The 21,063-nt window shown below is 42.9% G+C and overlaps 1 protein-coding gene across 2 annotated transcripts; it reads right to left on the bottom strand.

The window, feature by feature from the left end:
* Positions 1 to 1,814: 1,814 nt before the first annotated feature.
* ube2e2 (ubiquitin-conjugating enzyme E2E 2) lies at positions 1,815 to 20,689 on the bottom strand. Of its 2 annotated transcripts, none has more exons than XM_027012289.2 (6): positions 20,520 to 20,689; positions 18,458 to 18,641; positions 16,514 to 16,564; positions 4,887 to 5,019; positions 3,029 to 3,176; positions 1,815 to 2,598 (listed from the first exon to the last, which is right to left on the bottom strand). In XM_027012289.2, exons 2-6 carry the CDS (start codon positions 18,631 to 18,633, stop codon positions 2,501 to 2,503), a joined length of 606 nt encoding a protein of 201 aa, XP_026868090.1. In that variant the 5' UTR covers positions 18,634 to 18,641; positions 20,520 to 20,689; the 3' UTR covers positions 1,815 to 2,500. The 2 variants fall into 2 exon arrangements, with proteins under 2 accessions (XP_026868090.1, XP_026868091.1); XM_027012290.2 differs by lacking the exon at positions 20,520 to 20,689 and adding an exon at positions 18,741 to 18,992.
* Positions 20,690 to 21,063: the final 374 nt, after the last annotated feature.

The following is a 21,063-nucleotide window of genomic DNA, read 5'->3' as shown; positions in this document are numbered from 1 at the left end:
AAGGCATATGTGTTAGCTGGTTGGGACAGTTAATACTGTGACTTTTTTTTGTTTGTTTTTTTTTGAGGCAATTTAAAATTACAGCAGTAAAAAAAGAAGAAAATGTAGACCACTGATATCATGGAGCACTGTTTCAACACCACTGGATGTTAAATGAAATGAAAACATACATACCATCCTCAAAGCAAGTCATGTGCATAAGAAGTGGGCCAAGCAGTTTCTGTGTTGCTGGTGATGAAAGTCACAAATTATCCCTGTGAACTGAAACACATCCATTTATTTTTATAGACTGTTTAAATGAGTGAATAAATCAATGGGTGTCAATTACCCTAGTTCTCCCACTCCTACAACACTGGTGGTAGTGGTGAATTCCCTCACCACCCACCTTCTTAGAAACATTTCTTTAAAATACCTGGTAGTTAAACGGTTGGAGACATCTGTGTGTCATGTGCAGTTTGTATCGGCCACCCTCCATTTCTTGAGTGGTCAGTTTCTTTTACAAGGTTGTTGATGGCAGCGATAGTGTTGGATGTCAGTGCGCTCTTACCCCCTGCAGACAAATGACTACCCAATACACTCAGACCAGCGCCCACTACCACACCAGTGTCACGGCTCAGTCAAGAATGGTCTGCCAACCAGTAATATCTGGTCAGTAGCAGTCTTTCTGGTCCTGTTATCAGACATGCATCAGTGCTGAGCGGGGCAAAGGGTCGATGAAAGGCTATGCATAGTAACGGATGGGCTACAAACTGTAAATGTGTTGAGTGCTTATATAATACACTTATAAGACAGGTTTATATAATAAAGTGACAGTAGGTACGAGGCCTGAGTTTCTAATAAAGAGGCTGGAGAGAGGCGCTAAGGCTCTGTGTGGCATCATAATATCAATGGCACTTCCATAGTATGCGCTGGCTTAAAATAACAATTTGACATTGAAACAGTGTACTCCAAATGTGCACTTGATTACCATTTAACACCAGTGGTGCTTTTAAAGCCTTGTTTATATAGGGTTTACTTCTGTCTCTGCTCTCAGGGAGGGACATAAGCAAAAAATAGCAAAAGCAACATAAAAGATGCCACAAGAATACAAAATAAAATCGCCAAGATAAATGTAGTTTAGTCATTTTCCTTTTTTTCTTTTTTACATTGCTTCTGAATTTGTCAAGAAATGGGCCATGCTCAATTTCTTGGCAGCCAGATTTATCCTTTGTTAACAACTGGAGCAACAGTGACAGACAGCGGATGGCCTTATTTAATGATTTAAAACTCTCCGTTTTGGGTTATAGTTCAGCAGCTCTCAGCAGTGATGACCCAGTGCAAAGTTCAGCATAATCTTTTTTTAATACACTGATGACTAAGACCATTATAAAGCCATCCATGACCTGAATCAGGTGTGTCAGCAGGTAAGCACCACAGAGTGCATGGTACCGGTGTGTTCCCATACTCACTCTTGACAATCCTCGCTAAAATGAAGCAACTACTGACCTTACCCTTGTATTTCGCAATTTCACGCATCATGATGACAGCGGAGGTGAACTACTTTGTGTATGTGCATGTGTGGGTCCTGGGAAAAGCTTCGCCGTCTGTGTTATAGAGCGACTGGAAGTGAATGTCCTGGTTTAGGCTTAAAAATGATACCAAAACTACAATGAAATACCTAGCTAACTTTCATGACTTGAGACAATAAAACAATTTTTGGTTAAGAAAATAAATGAGTTCCCAAACTAACAATTTTTCGACGTGTTTCTACCTGCCCCCAGCATACACAGACACGCATGAACACTCACGCATACAAAAACCAAATGCCCAGCATGTTTGCTACAGTTCAGCCACAGTGTTTTATTGGATGTAGTCCATAAAGTAAGTGCACAACAAACCTCACTGGCCAGTCAAACGTGGTACGTAGCAATATACAGGTCTGTGTGATTTCTGATCTATCCACTAGCAAGACTTGTTTTTTTTGTTTTATTTTATTTAATCGTTTTGTCCCCCCAGTGGCTTCTTTGACAGCGTGTTTTAAAAAATACATACAAACAAAAGGGTAGAGCTCTGAGTTCCAGTGGATGCAAACTAGCATCCTATTACATGCACGTACTGTGGTCGACTTCTGTCAGAACATGTGGTGGTGTGGTTTATAACCTGTTTGTTCCTGATGCCACTTAAAAAGTAAAGATGTACATACATTAAGTTGAACAACAACAACAATAATAATAATAACAACAACAACAATATTTTCCTCCTAGGATAATTCAAACATTCAGATAATTGGAAAATAAAATCCCAGTCTACTCTTTGTATAAAAAAGAAGATTTCAAGTCAACGAGGAACAAAGAACGGTTCTCTTCACCAAAAGGTTTATAAGAGGCTGGGGTAGAGGGGCGAGATATATATATAGTGTTGCACTTGGTGAGTGTGCTCTAAGAAGACAGGGAGAGAGGTAGAGAGGTACAACAGGGACGGAAAAGGGAGGATTTACAGCGTGTAGGTCTGACGGCTTCCTTTATGTGGCGTATCTCTTCGTCCACTGTTTTGCTATTCTGTCATGTTCCGTTCTGTTGGTCAAGTATTGTGTGGCGATGCTTCCGACGAGAGGATCGGCTGCGGAACACACACAAACCAATCAGCAAGAAGGGCACTGCAAAGCGCACACAGTTTCAACGCGAAGTCACGCCAACCGTGATTCGGGCGAATATCGTCCAGTACCCCACAGGTGGTTTTTTTCGCTGCAGGACCCATAAGCACAAAGCTTAATTACGACACTGACAGCCAGGGGGCCTTAGCTTCTTTCCCTCACACCACTGCAACATACAAGGACACTCCTAATGTAACCCCCATCAAATAAGGAGTTCAGCCAAGGTAAGAAGCGTGGAACTGTTAGGCTATAACCCAAGTAATTATTTATAGACCATTACATTACATTAAACAACAATGGCTCTTTTCCAACCAGAGGATTATATGGGTTTTTCCATTCTCTCACACTTAATCATAGGATTTTAAAAAAGAAGAGGACATGGTCTCCTCTGCATACCTGGGTTACAGTCTGTGAGCAGGGAACAGATGGACAGGAGGACCTTGGAGATGGTGAGGGCAGGACTCCAGTTGTCCTTCAGGATGTCCAGACAGATCACTCCCTGGCTGTTGATGTTGCAGTGGTAGATCCGTGTACGGAACGTAACCTGGGAGAGAAAGGAGGACAAATAATTCAACAGTCTTTAGAGAATCACTTTTTAAGAGAGTTTTAATACGCTCCAGTGCAGTTTTAAGAGACTGAATTAAAGATTATGTAAGTTAGTATAGTAGAAAGGACAGTCTATAGCAGGCTTGGACAACACCATGCAAATGGATTTTCTTTAAACATTTTATTACTTTTTGGGCCTTGTTTTATTCACGCTGTTTGTACAGGGTGTTTATACTATATCAACCTTCACATGACCTCATGTCCATGTAGATATTATCTTAAAATCTGGTTGCTACATTGAAGTTTGGTTGAAAGTAACTTTCCAAATATCAACTAGGTCACAATTATAAATCGCATGTGAGATGACTTCCCCCCCCCCATGCATATTCACTTCACCAGAAACATAACAATCTTACATTGTTTCGTTTGTGCCTGTGACCACCACTTCATCACCGGGCTAAATCATCTACATCAGCCTGCTTTATGATAGTGTGCCAACACACTCACCCGGTGTCTGCTGTGGTGGAGGTGTGAAAATGTATGGAAATGATTCTGTCTCCTGGAAAATAAAAGCATGTCTATATGCCTTTTTGTACAACATCCATTGTGGAAAAACAAGTTTATGTCCCCATTCCCTAGGTGAAATTCATCATCAAGGGCACTTAAACAAAAGCCATATTTACCCAAATCTTAAAAGCTGTTTATTGTTTTCACTATAGCATTACATTTGCATACATTTTAAAGCTTACTGGAGCCATCCAGAAGACTGAGCCAAACTGTCAGAGAAAACCACTGAACATTATGTTCATTTATTGTATAATTGGGACCAAAATTTCTCTAATCTTTAACCCTCTATGGCACAAAACCATCAAATACTTCAACCCACATAATTTTTAAAAAAACATACCATTTCTACAGTCTCACTCTGCACTGATGGATGATGTTTGTGCCTAATGTATGCATATATATGTAGATATAGCTAGATAGAGGAGGGAGCAGTAATACAGCAGGATGTGTTGCATTGGATGTGTCTCTGTATTTGGTCTTTTTTTTTTTTTTTGCTTGTAAAAAAGCTCTTAAAACAGTGGGAGAGAAAGAAAGAAGAAGGCTATAGCAGGGACTTAAGAGAGATAAGGAAACGGGCAGGAAAGATTCATGAGAGTGAGAGAATATGACCTTTTACAACACCATCACTCAGATCTGCTTTTATAAGGTGTATCAAAGCAGGGAAAACAGTGTGCTTTGAAGCTCGGTGAACAGCAGTGTGAGTCCACCAGAACAGCTTGCCTTGGAACCATCACAGTCACAGAGCCACAAGGTGTACCTCCCTCCCGGTACACTGGTGAGAGAAGAGGGCAGACATTCTGGCCCTGCTTAAAGTGATTCGCCACCCAAAACAGGTCAAGGGGTCTAACATTCAGTGCAATCAATAGGGAGCATTTCCATATTAACTTGGACCTTCTACCTTTCATTAACTATTAACAATGTTAGCATATGTGCTGTAAGTATTCATTTAATGTGCCGTAAGTATTCATTTCAATTTCTGGACACTGCAGATGCAACACTATCTCCAGAAGGATACACATATTCCAAAATGAAGGAAACCAGAAAGAAGGTTCTTTTTAAAAAAAGTTTAAAAAGAAGGCACACTCCAAAATAATGAAAAATGACGTACAAGAGAGGGATTACAGTGTAATGACACTCTCACCTTGGGTGGTTTAAACGGGTAGTCAGGTGTGAACGCGATGTCGAGGAAAAAGACTCCTCCTTCATACACAGATCCTGGTGGTCCCAGGATGGTTGACCTCCACTCATAGATGTTGTCTCCTTTGGGGCCAGCACTGTGAATAAAATGACATACTTTTTTATATAGCTACTTCTAAATCTTTATATTCACATTCAGTACAATTCATGTCACTGGCAGCATTTTGGGTGTCTGCATTCGGAGCACAGTTGCCTGAAATACAGCCAAGGTCTGTGTGTGCATGAGCTGCAGAAAGTGTAACCGTCAGTGAACATTACTCTGAAGAGGCAAAATTCTTAATGGATAAATGTTCACAAAAATTATTTCAGTTAAAGTTTGTTAGTAAATAATTATGATTGTAACAAACAAGAAGTTGAATTACAAAACCCCATAAGGACTTGCGCTCAGGTGCAAGTCAGAACTGACCACAAATAAAAATAAGCACAACCATAAAACAGCATATGCCAAGTTATTTTTAACTTTTCTGATTTTGAGGTTCAGAATGACAAAAAAACCAAACAAAACAAAACCAGGCTGTGGACATGTCTACAATTTTTATTTACAGCATTTAGCTGACACTTTTACCCAAAGTAACATAATTACAACAACTTGAGGTTTAAGGGTCTTGCGTAGGGACCCAACAGTGGTAACTTGGCAGCCGTAGGGCTTGAACTGGCAACCTGATTACTAGTCAAGTACCTTAACCACTGAACTACCACTGCCCATGGTTGTCTACAACAACCATGTGTAATATTGAATGTGTAATAAACCCAGCCCTGAGTTTCATCCACAGACTGCACTGCTTTGCATGTGAATTATACAGTGAAGATTGATCACTGGTATCTGAAGCACAGAACAACCTAATTACAAGTAAATTATTAACTAAACCATTAATCAGTACCACGTACTGAATCAGGAAGACCATTAATCAATACAATCTATTGATACAAGTGAAAGGGAAGAATAAATAATCAGAGTAGTGAATTTGTTTGCAGGCTACAGGCATCCAGCCTCTGTGGTGTTTCAGAAAGAGCAGTCAGCATAAACCACTACCATGCTGCCAGGGTCTGTAGTCTGTGCTTTAATAACTCCTATTCCTCTAAGGGAATAAACAGGCACATCATTTGTACCAAAATGAACAAGACCCCCCTCACCCCATAAAGAGTCTCCTTTCTTAATCTAAATTTGTATTTATAGCATTTGTCTCCTGTACAAATACATAGCAAGAGTCCTCACATATCTCAGCAACTGATGTCGACAGCTCAACCGACCTTCGGTGGAAGATCGAATTGGCTGCCTCCCACGTATAGCGCCAGTGAAAAGGTGTCTCTTTTGACGTTTAATGGCCTCTCTAAATGAAGAGACTGCTTCCTCTGCTGGAATGCCTTGCTGATCGGCGCCATATGCAGGATTTATGTCCCTCTCCTGCCTCCGTCCCTGCACTGCTGACGGCGAGGTCCTGGCTGGCCCCTTGCCAGGAGCAGGCTGGGACAGCATCCAGCACGCAGGGTAATAAACACCACGCTGAATTTTATGTAATTACCCGCAAGAAAGAGCAGCACACTCACACGTACATGCACATAAGGTCCTACATCAAGCATGTAATGAACAGGATACATAAACAGAGGTATGCGCAAATAAAATGTATACATCCATAGGTCTCCGTTTGGAGTGCACGCAAGGCAACTTTTGCGGTATACATTTCATGTGAAAAGTCTACCCTGTTCACTGAAGCACTGACACCATTTGAACTGTGTGAAAGGTTCAAATGGGTCGTGCATGTGAGTGCGGCCACAGAAGGTATTAAAATATATGCACGATGCTGTATGGAGGAACAAACCGTAACGGATGAAAGCAATGAATTCAAACAGATGGTAATGTTACTGACAGGCAAATGCATGCACAGTCAATGCAGGTCTAGATAAGCAATTTCAATGTTATGTGCACAGCAGCAAAATGAATGTGAATTTTGACAGAGACGAGCTTTCACGGTGGGCCTTCTAACAGGAACCTACTTCATTTTGTAGCACTAGGGATGGGAAAATGAAAGCACAGAAGGTGCTTTGCAACATTTTCTGACAGAAATAGGAGCTTTTTACCTGTGAGGCTATTTATGCAAAAGCAGCAGTGTAAAAATATTGGCTTCAAAAGGCGAATACTACAGCCACACCACAGAAGATGCTGGTGAATATGCGTCCACCAGAATCTACTCCTCAGTGATGTTTAATGAGCTGTCACACCTAGCAATACATTTAAATCAGAATTCAATTAATACTTTCGGTTCCTTTTCTATTTGGTCTGCTTCGGCTTCACGCTGTACAAATGTAGGCTGGCAGAAAGCGAGGACATTTGCTGAAGGGGGCGCGTGGGAAGGCACAGGGCCGGAAATGGAAAAAAAGTGAGAAACATGGCGGCTTCCTATAAATAAAAACAACCAAATATCAAAAAACTGGTGCCCAGCAAAAAAAATCCTCTACTGAAAAGCAGCAACATAACGTAGGCTAATGAATGAATGTTTCTTAAATCCAGATATTACAGAACTACAGATATGTTTTATCATACTTCTTCTTCATTCCAGTTCTGAGCTTTGCCTGTTCTCAGTCATCTTGGAACCCATAACACATAATGTGTTTTCTTGACTTCCTGCAACTGGGCCATATCACGTTCTTAGTACACTAGGGTTCACCAGCAAACAGACAGAGACTCGTAAACAGTCTCTGACCAGTTGATCAAGTGTGATTGTTGTGTTCAGACCTGCCCAAAAGACCCGCACTGGTGGGGGGTGGAGGATGCACCGTAATTTGATTCATAGGGAATAAACAGCCCAGTGTCCAAATTCTCTGAATAGGTGCTGAGCTCTGAATAGGTCTTTATTAAATGAATGAATGAATGAATGATAAGCTCTGTATGTATGTAATGATGCATGAGCATCATCTGGTGGCTGGGAGCTGAGCAGAGCACGATGGCAGTCTCGCTATACTGCCACAATCGTGTGGCCATTACACGGAGGAGGCAGCAGATGTAGTCAGTCATAAATCCAGCTGAGGCATATGCTTGCTCTCGGATGGAGGAGCCACCTCTGCCTTGCTGTTTAGAGGACCAGCAGCTGAGCATTGCTATGTTAGGTGGATCACAGCCGCCGCCGGCCACAAGGATTGAAGATTGTTGCTTCACAACCAGTGTGTTGCAATGTGGTTCTGTACCAAACCACAAAAAAAACAATTAAAATTGTGTTTTATTATACTTGAGTGTTCCAAGTTGGAAATCCCACTGCCTTTTTTTTTTTTGTTGTTGTTTGATGAACAATGTGGCCTCATGTGGTTTGTGGCAGGGTGGTGTATCTGTTAGTCTTAGCATGAGTGAGAGAAACGGAGTTCTTTTCCATTAGCTGAGACTGAAAAAAATCTCCTAAAAGCTCCTCACTGACAGGCAAAGCTAGAGAGAGAGAGAGAGAGAGAGAGAGAGAGAGAGAGAGACAGAGACAGAGACAGAGACAGAGAGACTGCAGAGGATCAGCCCTGCCAGACCTCTGCGTGTGTGCACACGCGCATGTCCAACTGGCTCTGACCTCTGGCTAAATGCTAAGTCAATAGTTTAAAGTACATGCCAGAACTCATGGTTCCCCAGCAACAGCCCCCCAACCCCTCACCTTATCCCCCAGCCCACCAACCCCACCACACCACACACCCCATGAGCGGAATAACAGTACCAGCAGCCGCTGAGGCCAAACAGATCTATTTGAGGCATCAGCTTACAGAACCCAGCTGTCTGAGGTCTTGAGTTAGGAGATGACTGGGCTCCTATCTGGCACCCTGTCTGATCAGACTGAAGAGCCAGAGAATATCATCTACCCTTACAGTGCCTCTTCTTTAGATTTTAAAACCTTAGGTATACACCCTGCTGTATACACCCTAAAACACAGAGTTTCACTAGAAAGTGAACTTGTTTTTGAGAACCAGTTCCTCTGTTCCATTATGCAAATAAGCAATGTCTTCTTGTTGTTGTCATGCACTGAAACAGAAACACCTGTTTATATCTCATAGTCATCAAAACAGCAAAGTGCTCTCAGTGAGCCTGGTGGAGGTGCATCTATATTCAATGCCATGTAAAATATGAATATATAAAAGGTCAATAACGTACCGCCCATAGCTCATTAAAATGCCTGACACACTGTTTTGTGGGAGAGCTACTCATTTTCAAACAGCACTCCCGTCTCTTTGACAAGTCTCTCTGTGTCTGCTTAATCGTAGCCCTGTTCTTCAGGTGACAGCACTGCCCAGGCAATGCTAATGAACTAGAAATCAGTCCCGCCATGCTGGGATGGTGTGGCCATACTTTAAACACAAGTCTGTCATTAACTGGGAGTGAACAGAAGAGCTGCGTAAATATGGCCATGTAGGACTCAGAGCAGTACCCTAGGGTTAGGGTGCAAATTAGAAGGGCTATCAGATCCAGATGTCACTGCAAAAATCATAATGGTTGAAAAGGAAGGGCTATACTAATATAGTTCTAAATGGGTAACCCATCATTTGTTAATTTATTGTCAGTAAAAATGTACACGTTGCTCTTGGCACCTGCATCCAAGTCTCCTGGTAGAGGCACCAGGAACAGCACACCTCAACTGAACTGGGCCCCATTTAACAAGATCATTGTAACACAAAGATAATCTTAAATGAGAGAGAGAGAGAGAGAGAGAGAGAGAGAGAGAGAGAGAGAGAGAGAGAGAGAGAGAGAGAGAGAGAGAGAGAGAGAGAGAAAGTGTTCCATTTAATACTTGTGCCGCCTTTTAAAGATAATCTTTGTTTTAGGAATATCAGCAGTTATGTCACAGCTACCTGTCCATGATACCCTCCTGAACCCCTACTGAAAGTACTGCAAGACTAAACGGTGTACTGAAGGATGACCACTGAAGGGATGACAGGGGTGTTCATCTGCTCTGGCTCCCTCACACACATATACACACTAAACCTAAGACAAACCACCCATTCAATGCAGTAGATACTGTTATCAATCATTTCGTCCTGATAAACAGAAAAAGAAGAAAATCACAACCACATTCAGTGTAAACACACCTCAAGCAGAATAACACCTCACATCGCTTCAAGATAGAGTCTAAGAGAGTGTAGTGTTTGTTGACCGAGTGGCCTTCACACGTTGCTCAGGCTCAGAACACTCTTCTCAGATAATTAATCATTCAACACCGAGGCTTGTCATCAAAAGACTCCAATGCAGTCAGGATCCACACAGAGAGCTTGCTTTTGCAAGCTTGTGTTAAATGGTATTAAAGTGTGAAACAGTCACACCATAGATGAAAAAAAAAACCCAGGCCCCGTTTAAAAGTGAGTGACAGTGAAAAACAACCGACAAGTGAAAATGGGTAGCCCACATTCTTCAGACCAATAATCCACATGGATTATTGATCTGATTAATGGATTATTGGTCTGAAGAATGTGGGCTACCCTGGTGGAGTGAAGTGCAGATGAGAGCAAATCCATCCTACATCCCTTCAGCAGCCACACTGAGCCCCCCACACACTCTCTACTCTTACTGTACTCACTGCACTTGCAATACAAGACACTGTGTGTGTGTGTGTGGGGGGGGGTGATATGTAAACACATGGAGCAGTGCCAACTACTAAAAGATGGAAGAAGGGTGGCTAAAAAAAGAGAGAGAGGATAAGATGCCTTAGGACTAAGTGCCATCTAAAGAAACACCTGGAGCCCCTTCATGTGTGCTGTTTAAAGCAGCTGTCTGCCAGAGTGCCACAGGACATGCAAGTTTCTGCACCAGCCTGAGACACATTCCCTTCTCCAGAAGACCACTCAAATGCTCAAGCATAGGTGCTTCACATGAGATTTCCAACTCAATCCCGCAAAACAAGGAATTCCGGGAGGAGATGTGCCAACCCCCCAATCGTAAATGACTTCTGACATGGGCTTGTCGAGGTTGGAGAGTGCAAGCACTGGTAATGTGTTTCCTGGTGTTGCACGCGAGAAATGAACAAAAACACCAAGCGAAGCAAAGGCAAGGCTGGCTCCACTCTGAGAGGCCAGTGGAGATCTGCTTCATTAACATACACTTAGTCCTTGCTGCAGAAATATGACCTCATCCAATAGGACCTCCAAACTACACTATAGTAAAAAGAGCATCTTTGAACACACTACTTTAGGGTCTTGTAATGCAGATAGTTGGAGGTCGTTCCCAGGTGCAGAGGTGCAGTGCATGCCGCAGGTGAAGTAAGTGACCTTCCTATATCAGTCACGCACCAAACTTGTCCTTGTTAAATTAACAGCCACAGTGTTAAATTGGTGTACAGCATTTGCTGTGTGCATGGATTTCCAATTTGAAAGTGCTAATTTAACACTGGTAGGGGCTTTTGTACTGTATACCACAAGCCAAAATGAATTCTGTGCTTGTCTGAATATCTGTCTGAATAACCTTCAGACCCATAAAATTAAGGGAGCATAATACCTTAGAAAAAGATGGCTGAGAATCTGTACTTTATCAAGAACAGCCGTATTACTGTATTTGTCATTTGTAAAGCTACATGATCGTCAGTGAAGTAGCTTAGCTTTCTTAAAACGCCACGCTAAATGTCACCTCATTGTTTTGATGGGGTCTTACACTATTCCATATAGACACTGGGCCTCATTTAAGAGCCATTTCTGAGTACTGACCCAGAATAAATCAAACCAGGAAACATTTGGCACATTACCCACCAGTGTCACTGCTTTCCAATGTAGACAAAAAGGAGCAAAAGAAATAAGAAACAAACAAGCACCAAAACAGTGTGAAGATCAACAAAACATTCTCCTGCACCAGTACCATGTCTGGGTGCTGATTTCTGCACTAAGGGGAAAATGATTTAAAAAATGTTTTAAAAAGCCCCACAAGGAACCAATGTGTGATTATTTATGTACATGCCGAGGACCAAGGTCAGGCACAGTGTCAGCATGCAAGGCTAATTATCTGGAGATGCCTCGTGCTGGCAGGCCAGGTCAGGACCGAGAACAGTAATTGATGACATGCAAGTGTTTAAAAGGTCCTTGGTTAGACTTGCTCGTTCATTCACGGCTACGTGCGGCCAGGGACCAGGCCCTTTAAAGCGCTCACAGAGCTACCTTGTCCCACTTATGGCCTATGGGATTGAGGAAGGGTGCGTCACTGCAGCAAACAGACCTTGATCACAGCCATGTGCCTGGTCGAAAACGATGATCTCGGGAAAAGGTTACACCAGTAAAGGGGGCTGTTAATCCTCACCACAAAAGAGGTTTGCCTGCAGGTTTGTTAAAAGCAATTGAGCTTGATCTCTTGCCGAGGCACGGAGCGTGTTATTTCACCCTTCCAGTCTCTCATTCTCTGGCTCTTTCTAATGGAGTATTCATTCAGTTAGGATCCTCCATTATAGCAGAGCTGTGGTGATTATCAGAACAGAAACTTAATGAAGCAATCTTCCTTTGCTCTGACCGTGAAATGCCCCACTACCAATTACAGCTGTAGTGCAAAAGAGATTGTGGGTCCTCCTCTATCATGGATTTCCTCTCATGATATGGTTCATTTTAATGCCATAATTTTATAGCTAATCTCCAGCACAAATGTCACAATTATATGACGCAATTAGTGCGGAAACAAGCACCTAAGAGGGAAATATTTGCTCTATATAAGGCTAAGAAACTATCCTCCTGCCAGTCTCTCAGGGACACAGATGATAAAATAGAATTTTCCATGTCAGTTCAAAACAAATGTATTCTGCCCTGGTGGCTGCCGTGGAGGGGGTAATTCTATTTTGCGAAGCACAATGATAAAAACCTTTCTGGTGCTTTAGTTATTCTTGTAATCTGTTTTACATGCATATGTATTAGAGATGCCGAATTGTTGCGGGTGGGGGTTAAAATTTAAGGAGTGATGAATTTAGAAGAATGTCTTTCCCCCTCCCATTCAGTTCAGCCTGCCTGCAGCAATCTCAAAAGCTCGCCGAAACGCTCGCCTTTGGGGCATTTCTGTAATCCTGATCATTATTTTAATGAACAGGATTTGCATGCAGTGTTGGGAGTGATGCAATCTGAAATAACAATAACAAACAGAGCCATGAAAGCTGTATAATAAACACGCTAGCACTCAAGTTGCAGTCAGGAGCTTTCACTTTTCCTCCTTCACCCTTTCATCCTTCACGCATTCTACTACTAAGCACATCACAGTGCCTCTTTCTCCTGAACCAAAATGAGTATTATGCCAATTGTACATAGTGATTGCCCAAAGCAACTTTATCAGTGATTTTCATACATGGACAGGAACAAAGACCAGCTCTCCTGTACTGGTCCGCTGAAGCTCAGAGGAAGCCAGAGAAGCTGGGACAACATCCACGCTCTAATGGCTGATGGATTTTCAGCGTGACAGTTTACTTTTGCTTTCATTATTTGCCGTCAAGCTACAACTGTTTACAGAGGTGCAAAGTAACTATTTACTGAGTCTCTTCAAATCATGAAACATATTCAAGACTGTTTGTGAGGAAAAGAATATGCTTTTTTTCAGTCACATTTTGGTCATCCAACTTTTAATTACTATTTTTTTTTGTATTTAGTTTCATTATTTTCTGGTGGTGATAGCATCTGGGCCATTTATGCCGACAGGTGCCGTTTTATAAGTTACGCTGCAAATGTATAAGCACCTCATATATCTTCCTGCTTTTTATTTTTTGCTAGGCTACATTTCACTAATGTCATTACATCATTGATGAAACAATGCTGAAGTATGCTTCCAAGCTTCTCTAGAAAACTCTGGTTAATTGCTTCCTAATGGGCCATGAGCTTCATATATATGACCCTGCACTACAAGCCACACTGCCTCAGTGTAAACACACACACACACACACACACACACACACACACACACACAGACCAAGTGCTCCAAAAAAGGAAAAACAAACAAACAAAATGCACAACTAAGCAAACTAAGGAAATTCTGAAAAAACAGGTTCATCGGTTGTTTTCTCTTCTGAGACACAACATGAATGAGCCGGGGATATGAATGAGCCGGGGATATACAGGATAAATCACAAAGACACAATGGATGCTAAACAAATATGACACTGCCATCAAAGGCAGCTTCTTTAATGTGACAGGCAGCAAATAGCCTACAGCACACCCTGGCTGCTACTGGCAGGTAGCTTATTCAATGGCATATATTGATCCAGCTGTTTGATGTATAGTTTTGCCTCTTGCCAGGCTAACGGCTCCATTATCCACGCTGAATATCAAATTAGCTGAGCGGCAAAAGGGTCATTGGATATACATCGGCATTATAAACTGTGCATGCCCTCCTGAAACAGCATAACTGGGTAAGACAAAAGATCATATCCATTCTTATGTACACCAAGCATTATCAAACAGCCAATGACCTGGAACATGCTGGAAGCTCCATTTGTCTCTGCATGGCAGATGGGGTAGGAATCCTACCAATGGCAAACCAGTTCTAAGTCAAGTATGCCACACAGAATAGGTATAGTGGTATATGTTTGTGGAATGTAAAGCTGTGTGTTTGTGTTACATGTGACTTGGGAATAAAATTACTGATAAATAAACCCAACCAGCAAATGTTGTTTGCAATACTCTTTTTGTGTCTAGTTGCTTGCAGTTTTGCACAGATTCCCCCAAATGCTATTGTTATGTCATGGCAGATAAAAATGGAGTTCTACTGAAGAATTTCTTTAGCACTCAAGTGCCACTTCTCAGTCTTACACTTGGTACTTGACAACAACAACAACAAAAAAAACACCCTTTCATAACCTCTTTTGTGTTCAGCTGTGTTGGATAATAGATTCCCCTTCACTGTTCTGGCTCAGAGAAGGCCTCTGAAAAACTGATCATGAAGATTACCCCCGAGACCACTCGTGCTCCTCCCCCTTATGAATATGCATCTGTGCTCTGCTGCAGCTAATGGTCAGGGGGTGAAAAATAGCTCTGACTCGAGAGCTCAGGCCGATTCCCCCAAGATCTGTAGGTCTGATCAACACCCATGACTTGTTCCCACATTCCTTTTAGCCTTAGGTACAGTTATCTCATGAAAATATCAGCAGCAGAGCTGCTAAGTCACGGAGAAATGGAGAAATAAGATAGAAACGGTCGTCCAATTGCTTCAGTGCTGAGAGACCGACCAAAACCCTTTTGTTCAGCTTTTCTTAGGTTCGCTATATCATGGGGTTTGAATGAAGATGGCCAGTCATCCAGCTCACTCAGAAGATTCACCGTGTCACTTACTCATCCAGCAGTAGCCTACCAAACAGCTTAACGTGGACAATGCAATGCTAAATAGTGATCTACAGTATTTACCATTAACCAGCCTCATTCAGCCAGAATGAGCTCCTCTCATTCTTTGTTGCTGAAATCCTATTAACAATGGTTCAGCACACAGACACAATAACCACCTGCACACAAACACTGAAATGGCATCTACATGATTCTCCTGCAGAAGACATAAAATGGTATGTCAATTTGGAAACAGTCTAATTAATGTAATGAGGCAGCTAATGTTTTTGGAAGGCAACACTTTCAGGGAAAAAAATCACATTTGTCAGTTTAAATTCAACTCCAGTTAGAGCTGAAGGCGACAAATGTGATTTCAAGCAGATGGGTCTAGTTTATGGGTGCTTTCCTTCTTTGATCAACCTTCTGACAAAAATAACAGCCTAGTATTCCTATAAAAATCATGGCATTTATCTTGAAAACATTTACATCCTTTTAACATTAATTATCTTTCCATAATTTTGATGAGTTTCTTCACAAGGCATTGAACGGGCCCCCCATTGTTAGAAATAAAACAAGCAGAGAAAAAAAAGAAAAACACACGTGAATTATTTCCAACAACTTGGTACATTTCCTGTTATGATAATCACTGATATTTGTCTGTTCAAACCATCAGATCTAATAGCTTTATTTTATGGAGCTCTCGCGTAATTCATAAGTCCATAATTACAAAGATTTATGTATTTAATCAAGGAAATCATTATCCAGTAGAACTATATTTAGATACAACATTATTAAAACAGTGCTGCATTCAATACATTGTGCTTTTGAAATACAACCATCTGACCCTTTCCACGCTTTTCCCACCTTTCATGTGACACTTAGAAAGTCCTCAACTGATGGATTTGTTTGTTGCTTAATTTTTCCTCCTGTCCTATTTCCAGATGCTGTACTGAACTGACAATTATTCACCTGCTATAAACACCAGGGATAATCAATGATCGTGTCGGTTTTTGCTGTGCGGTTTAACAAAGTCTGTGTTTCTCAAAGGCAGTCACAGTTTCTCAGCCCATGAGGCCTGCACACATGCTACCACGCTTACTCTGAACGAGAAGCTGACTGACACACGGTAACCATTATCCACCCATCTCGCTCTCGTTCAGGGTCTCGTCCGCTCTACCTCCCAACTCTCACCCTGTAGTCTTGATTCTCTTTTCGCAAACCCTTTTTGTTCTTTTTTCACTTCACATCTCTTTCTTCTACTAAAAAGGAGACACCCAGATGAAAATCAGCACAACAGACAGCAGACAGGAAATGGACAGGAAACCGATAGGAAAGCAGTGATCTCACCTGCAGTTCGGCGGTGGGTCTAGTGTGATTTCTGCAAGCTCCTTTTGAATTCTGCAAGGAACACAGGAGAAGTGCATTGTGATATCTCACACAAACAACTAACTTCTGCACTGTGATTATAAGAGATCATCTTGCCACTTAGATAAAAATATTTTCCATTTGTTATTTATGCAATTTAGAACAGCTTGTTTAAGTTGAGCAGATGAGTATTGCAAGGGGCTTTTTAAAACCATTTTAAAGAACCTGATACTAAAAAAAAGGTATACTTCTATTTTCCAGGGAAAGGCAATAATGCAGTGGGAGTCCTAGAAAAAGGACACGTACACTCCAGCAATGATGTTGGGTTAAGGAAAAAGCACCTTGTAATGCATCTGGTAAAGGTACAGCTCTAACAAATGACACCTTAATAATACAGTTACTCAAGCGATCTCACAGGGATTGCATCATTTATTATAATGAAATCGTGTATCTTATAAACACTGTGAACTACTCTGAAATTATTCAAGAACTTGAGAAATGACCTGGCACGTAATTTTTTTTAAAGACCTCTCTGTGCCAATGCAGTAACTGTTATTTAACTGTTATGATTTAACATAAATAAAAATGCTTGCTTGAAAAAAAAGTAATTCTTATAGCTGTGAATTTTTGTGAACATATGACTCATCATCAAGAAAGGTGAGGCGCTATAGTATTTGTCTAACACCTTCCAATCAGCATAATGAAGATTTCAGTTATTCCTGGCTAGTAAATCACAGCTGGTGACAGCTGGTCCTATAGTGTACATCAGACAATTAGCAGAAGCTCAGGCGCTTTGCAAAGAGCCTTCGAGAAGGACTACATGGGGAGAGCATGAGCCAAGACCAAAGGGGCCTGAATCAAATAATCCAGGATCAGCACTGCTTTTTTCAAGATGCTTCATGAAGACTGTACACACCATCCTAAAATTTTCTTAACAACCCACACATTTAGAGTCCCCACTCAATTTTTTCAGAGGCTGAGTATCTTTTTTTGTTTTTTTTAAAAATTTTCCTTCCACTATTTTTATTGTCCTCTTGCTGTTCTGCAGGTTGAAGCCATGCCCTAACGCTGCTTGAAACGAACAATGCCAGGCTACAGCCCAAATAAAAATCCTGCTAACAGCCTGGTCCTGCTCCAACGCCCAGCATGAGCCTCCTGCAGTGCCCGGCCTGGAACTGCTTCACCACTAAGCCTGGGTCTGCTCCAACTCCAAGCCTGGGCCTGTTCCAACGCTAGCCAGGCCACCGCACTTCGAGGCAAGGGGACGAGGCACCGGAGACGGCAGTTAGCATCCCAGCGCCGGCAGGCCATTCGGCCAACCTCCCGCGTGGCTGCATCATGGCAGTACGGGTCCCACAGGATCCCCGGCCTTACCAAACAAAATGGGGCCAGCGGGTGTTAGAACGTTGCAGAGCGGAGGACAAGAAAGACACTAAATAAAAATGAATGCACGCCACATGAGCTAAGGCCACATTTCTCCACCAAGTCTGCAGCTTGCAGGTCAACCAGGACTGCAGGGAGCAGCACAGCACTGCATGCACATTAAAAACTGGGCCTGTGTCCCAGGGAGCCACATGCTGCAAGCTCTAGATCAGCACAGAGTTCAAAACTCTTCCATCCAACCCATAAGGATAAGAGAGTCCTGTAACACAGAGGATTAATGGAGCAGGCGTTCTGTGGATGCTTGGTCAAATGGCGCCTGATATATCTGGCTCTTGTGAATAAGGAGTAAAGCACTCAGAGCTGCACACAGAAGCGATATATTTGACCATTTAAGACACCCCCACCCTCCAACTTATTACATTCAAGAACGAGCAAGACCTTTTGTTTGTACACCTTGAACGTGTGTTGTGAAGCTAAGACTCAGCAGGTGGTCTAAGGAAGGCGTGGAGCTATATACGAGCTCCTCTCTGAGTCGGGTCTCACCTCTTGGCACTGGTGGAGAGTTTGGCGGCGGTTTTGCTGGAGATCTTGGTTTCTTTCTTCTTGGGCTGCGCCTGCTCACGTTCCTGCTCCGGAGGGGCCGACTCTCGCTGCTCCACGTCTGAGCTCCCTCCGCTCGTGCTGGGGCTATCGTCCGGTCTCTGCACCTCGCTGGACATCTTTGGCCCTGCCACAGCCCACCCACGCCGACACGTTACACGACACTGCAGCGAACTGCTGCAGCCCAGGGCTGGAAAAACTCACAACAGCTGGAATCGAGTCTAACCTGAGATGGCCCGAGGAAGCAGAAGATTCTGCTCGGGCTCTTGAGCCACCCTCCCATTCGCCTTCAGCCCTATTCACACCAGAGCTGGTTAATAAGCCCTAGTAACTCATCACAGCAGGTGTGCTTGGAACAGGGATGCCACAGAAATGTGAACTAGCTGGGGGATGGCAAAGGGCCACCTAGAGCAGCCACAGTGAAGAGCAATCAGAGAGTGCAGATGAGCTCCACACACCTTTCTTATCACAGTACAGCCCAATGCAGATGGCCATACATACACCATTTGCCACCAAAGCTACATCATTAGTTGATTAGCAAAATGCTTCATAGTATTACGTGTGCCACGTATCCAGTGGCTGAAGTGCAAAGTGGACTTAGAGGTGCAGTATCGTGTATTGAAATCGTGTCGGCAGGAAAGCATTTGTTTTAGTTAATGCCCGTGGTGCTCATGTGAACTTGCCGCCTTTTCAGCTTCTAACAGGGCCCTCAACATTCCAATTAAATATTGTTACTAATAGTTTATGATTTGTTACTAATAGTTTATGATTTAACAGATATCGGGCATCAGTGACATTTTGCCATGGATGCTTAATAAATGGCTTTGGTCATTTACTTCCATTTCAATCCCAAGATCTTGCTGAATTATTCTAACTGTGAGTTGTTACGAATGTAAAAAGTCCCCCAGCGCCTTCTCCACTGCCATGATACAAGATCATTGTATCACTCGGAGGACAACCTTTTCCATCTGTTATTTATGCCATTTGAAGCAGTTAAATTAAGTTGATAGGATTCGTCCTGCAAGGGGCGGGGTTTCCCCAATTTTTATAATCCGACGTGTCACGACAAACGTGGACAGAATCAAAGATATCTTAATCCTCATTGGCAGGGCCGTGCGGTAACGTGGTAAGGGAAATCCCGGACAGGGACAGGGACAGGGACAGGGACAGGGACACCCAAGTCACGACCTTAAGTTAAGGAAAAAGGCCCACTGGAGCTGCTATGGGAAGTACCTCTTAAGGTGAGCGGTTGATAATACAGCTGCTAAAGTGGATGATATGAGAAGGTTCATCATCGTTCTTTATGATGGAGAAAAATGGGTCATAAAACATTTAGTCTACACAACCCACACGCCCTCGCCGAAGCAGCGATGCTCAAACCGCAGTACAACTGTATTCTGACAGACGCAAAATGCTCCCTTGTTTGGGAGTCCCGGGAGTTATTGCACTTTCAGTGGAATGCGATATGTCTTATTAATTTTAACGCCTGAAGAGTTTCTGCTCGATTCTCCGGGTTACCAACTCACTTGCCTCATGCTTTCATGAGCGTTGGAACATCGGTCCCTAAACGATCACGGCTTTCTTTGGTGCGGAGTGAGAAATGAAATGAGCAGAGCTGTCAGGACGAAACGGGGGACGTAATTAACCCCGCGCGAACACGCAGATAGCGCTGTTATGTGCGCTACTCGTTAGGAGCGACTGTTTTCGATTCGACGGAGGCCCGAGCAAATCACAACTCGGAAAATACGCGCGGACGAAACGCTAACACGGATCGTCTGGTTGGCAGCGAGGACCCCGTCGAGGTTCAGTGACCAAAACGCGCAGCCTGAAATGGTGTGAAATCGCCGACGTTTCGCCAGTGACCACCATCAGCTCTGCTTCGGCACAAAGGGAGGCACGTCCCACACACACACGTCCCCTCATCGGGAAAACACCACTTTCACGGGACATTTACCGACTTTTCACGCGCGGTCGAAGGGCACTTATTGACATGCGAAAATGTTACCTGTCAAGCGGCCGTCGATGTTCAATCCGAAACGATTTTTCCTTGATGAAAAAAAAAGATATCCAGAGTCGGCCGTCCGCTCGTTCTCGTCTCCTCGCTATTTAACTGAAGGTAGCAGCAACAGAAAAAAAAAAAAAAACGATAACAGAAACTGAAGCAGCCGGACCGCCTCTACGCGCGCCCCCTAACACGAGCGCGCAGCGCGTTCACGCGAAGCTGATGCTACGGGGGAGGTGGTCATTAATTTTAATAGCGATGAGCTCCGATTGCGGCGACGAGAAACGCAGTGCCACTACGCTGTGAAGCGCTATTTCTTTGTTGCTCCTCGACCGTACGAGTTACGGCTCAGCGCTGGACTGTTCAGCTAGTGGCCTACATGATGAGGGAGACTGATGCACATCCTACTGAATAAGTCCACCGAAGTACTTGATTTCTTTCTTTCTTTTTTTTTTAAAGAATGTATTTTCCGATTATTTAAAAAAAGTTTAAAATGCTGATTTTTTAATATGAGGGGCATAAATCAGGTCAGTCTGACCAAATTTGT

The sequence above is a fragment of the Electrophorus electricus genome, chromosome 5, assembly GCF_013358815.1.
Source record: "Electrophorus electricus isolate fEleEle1 chromosome 5, fEleEle1.pri, whole genome shotgun sequence".
Classification (NCBI taxonomy): Eukaryota; Metazoa; Chordata; class Actinopteri; order Gymnotiformes; family Gymnotidae; genus Electrophorus; species Electrophorus electricus.
This window is presented reverse-complemented; position numbering and strand designations above follow the sequence as displayed.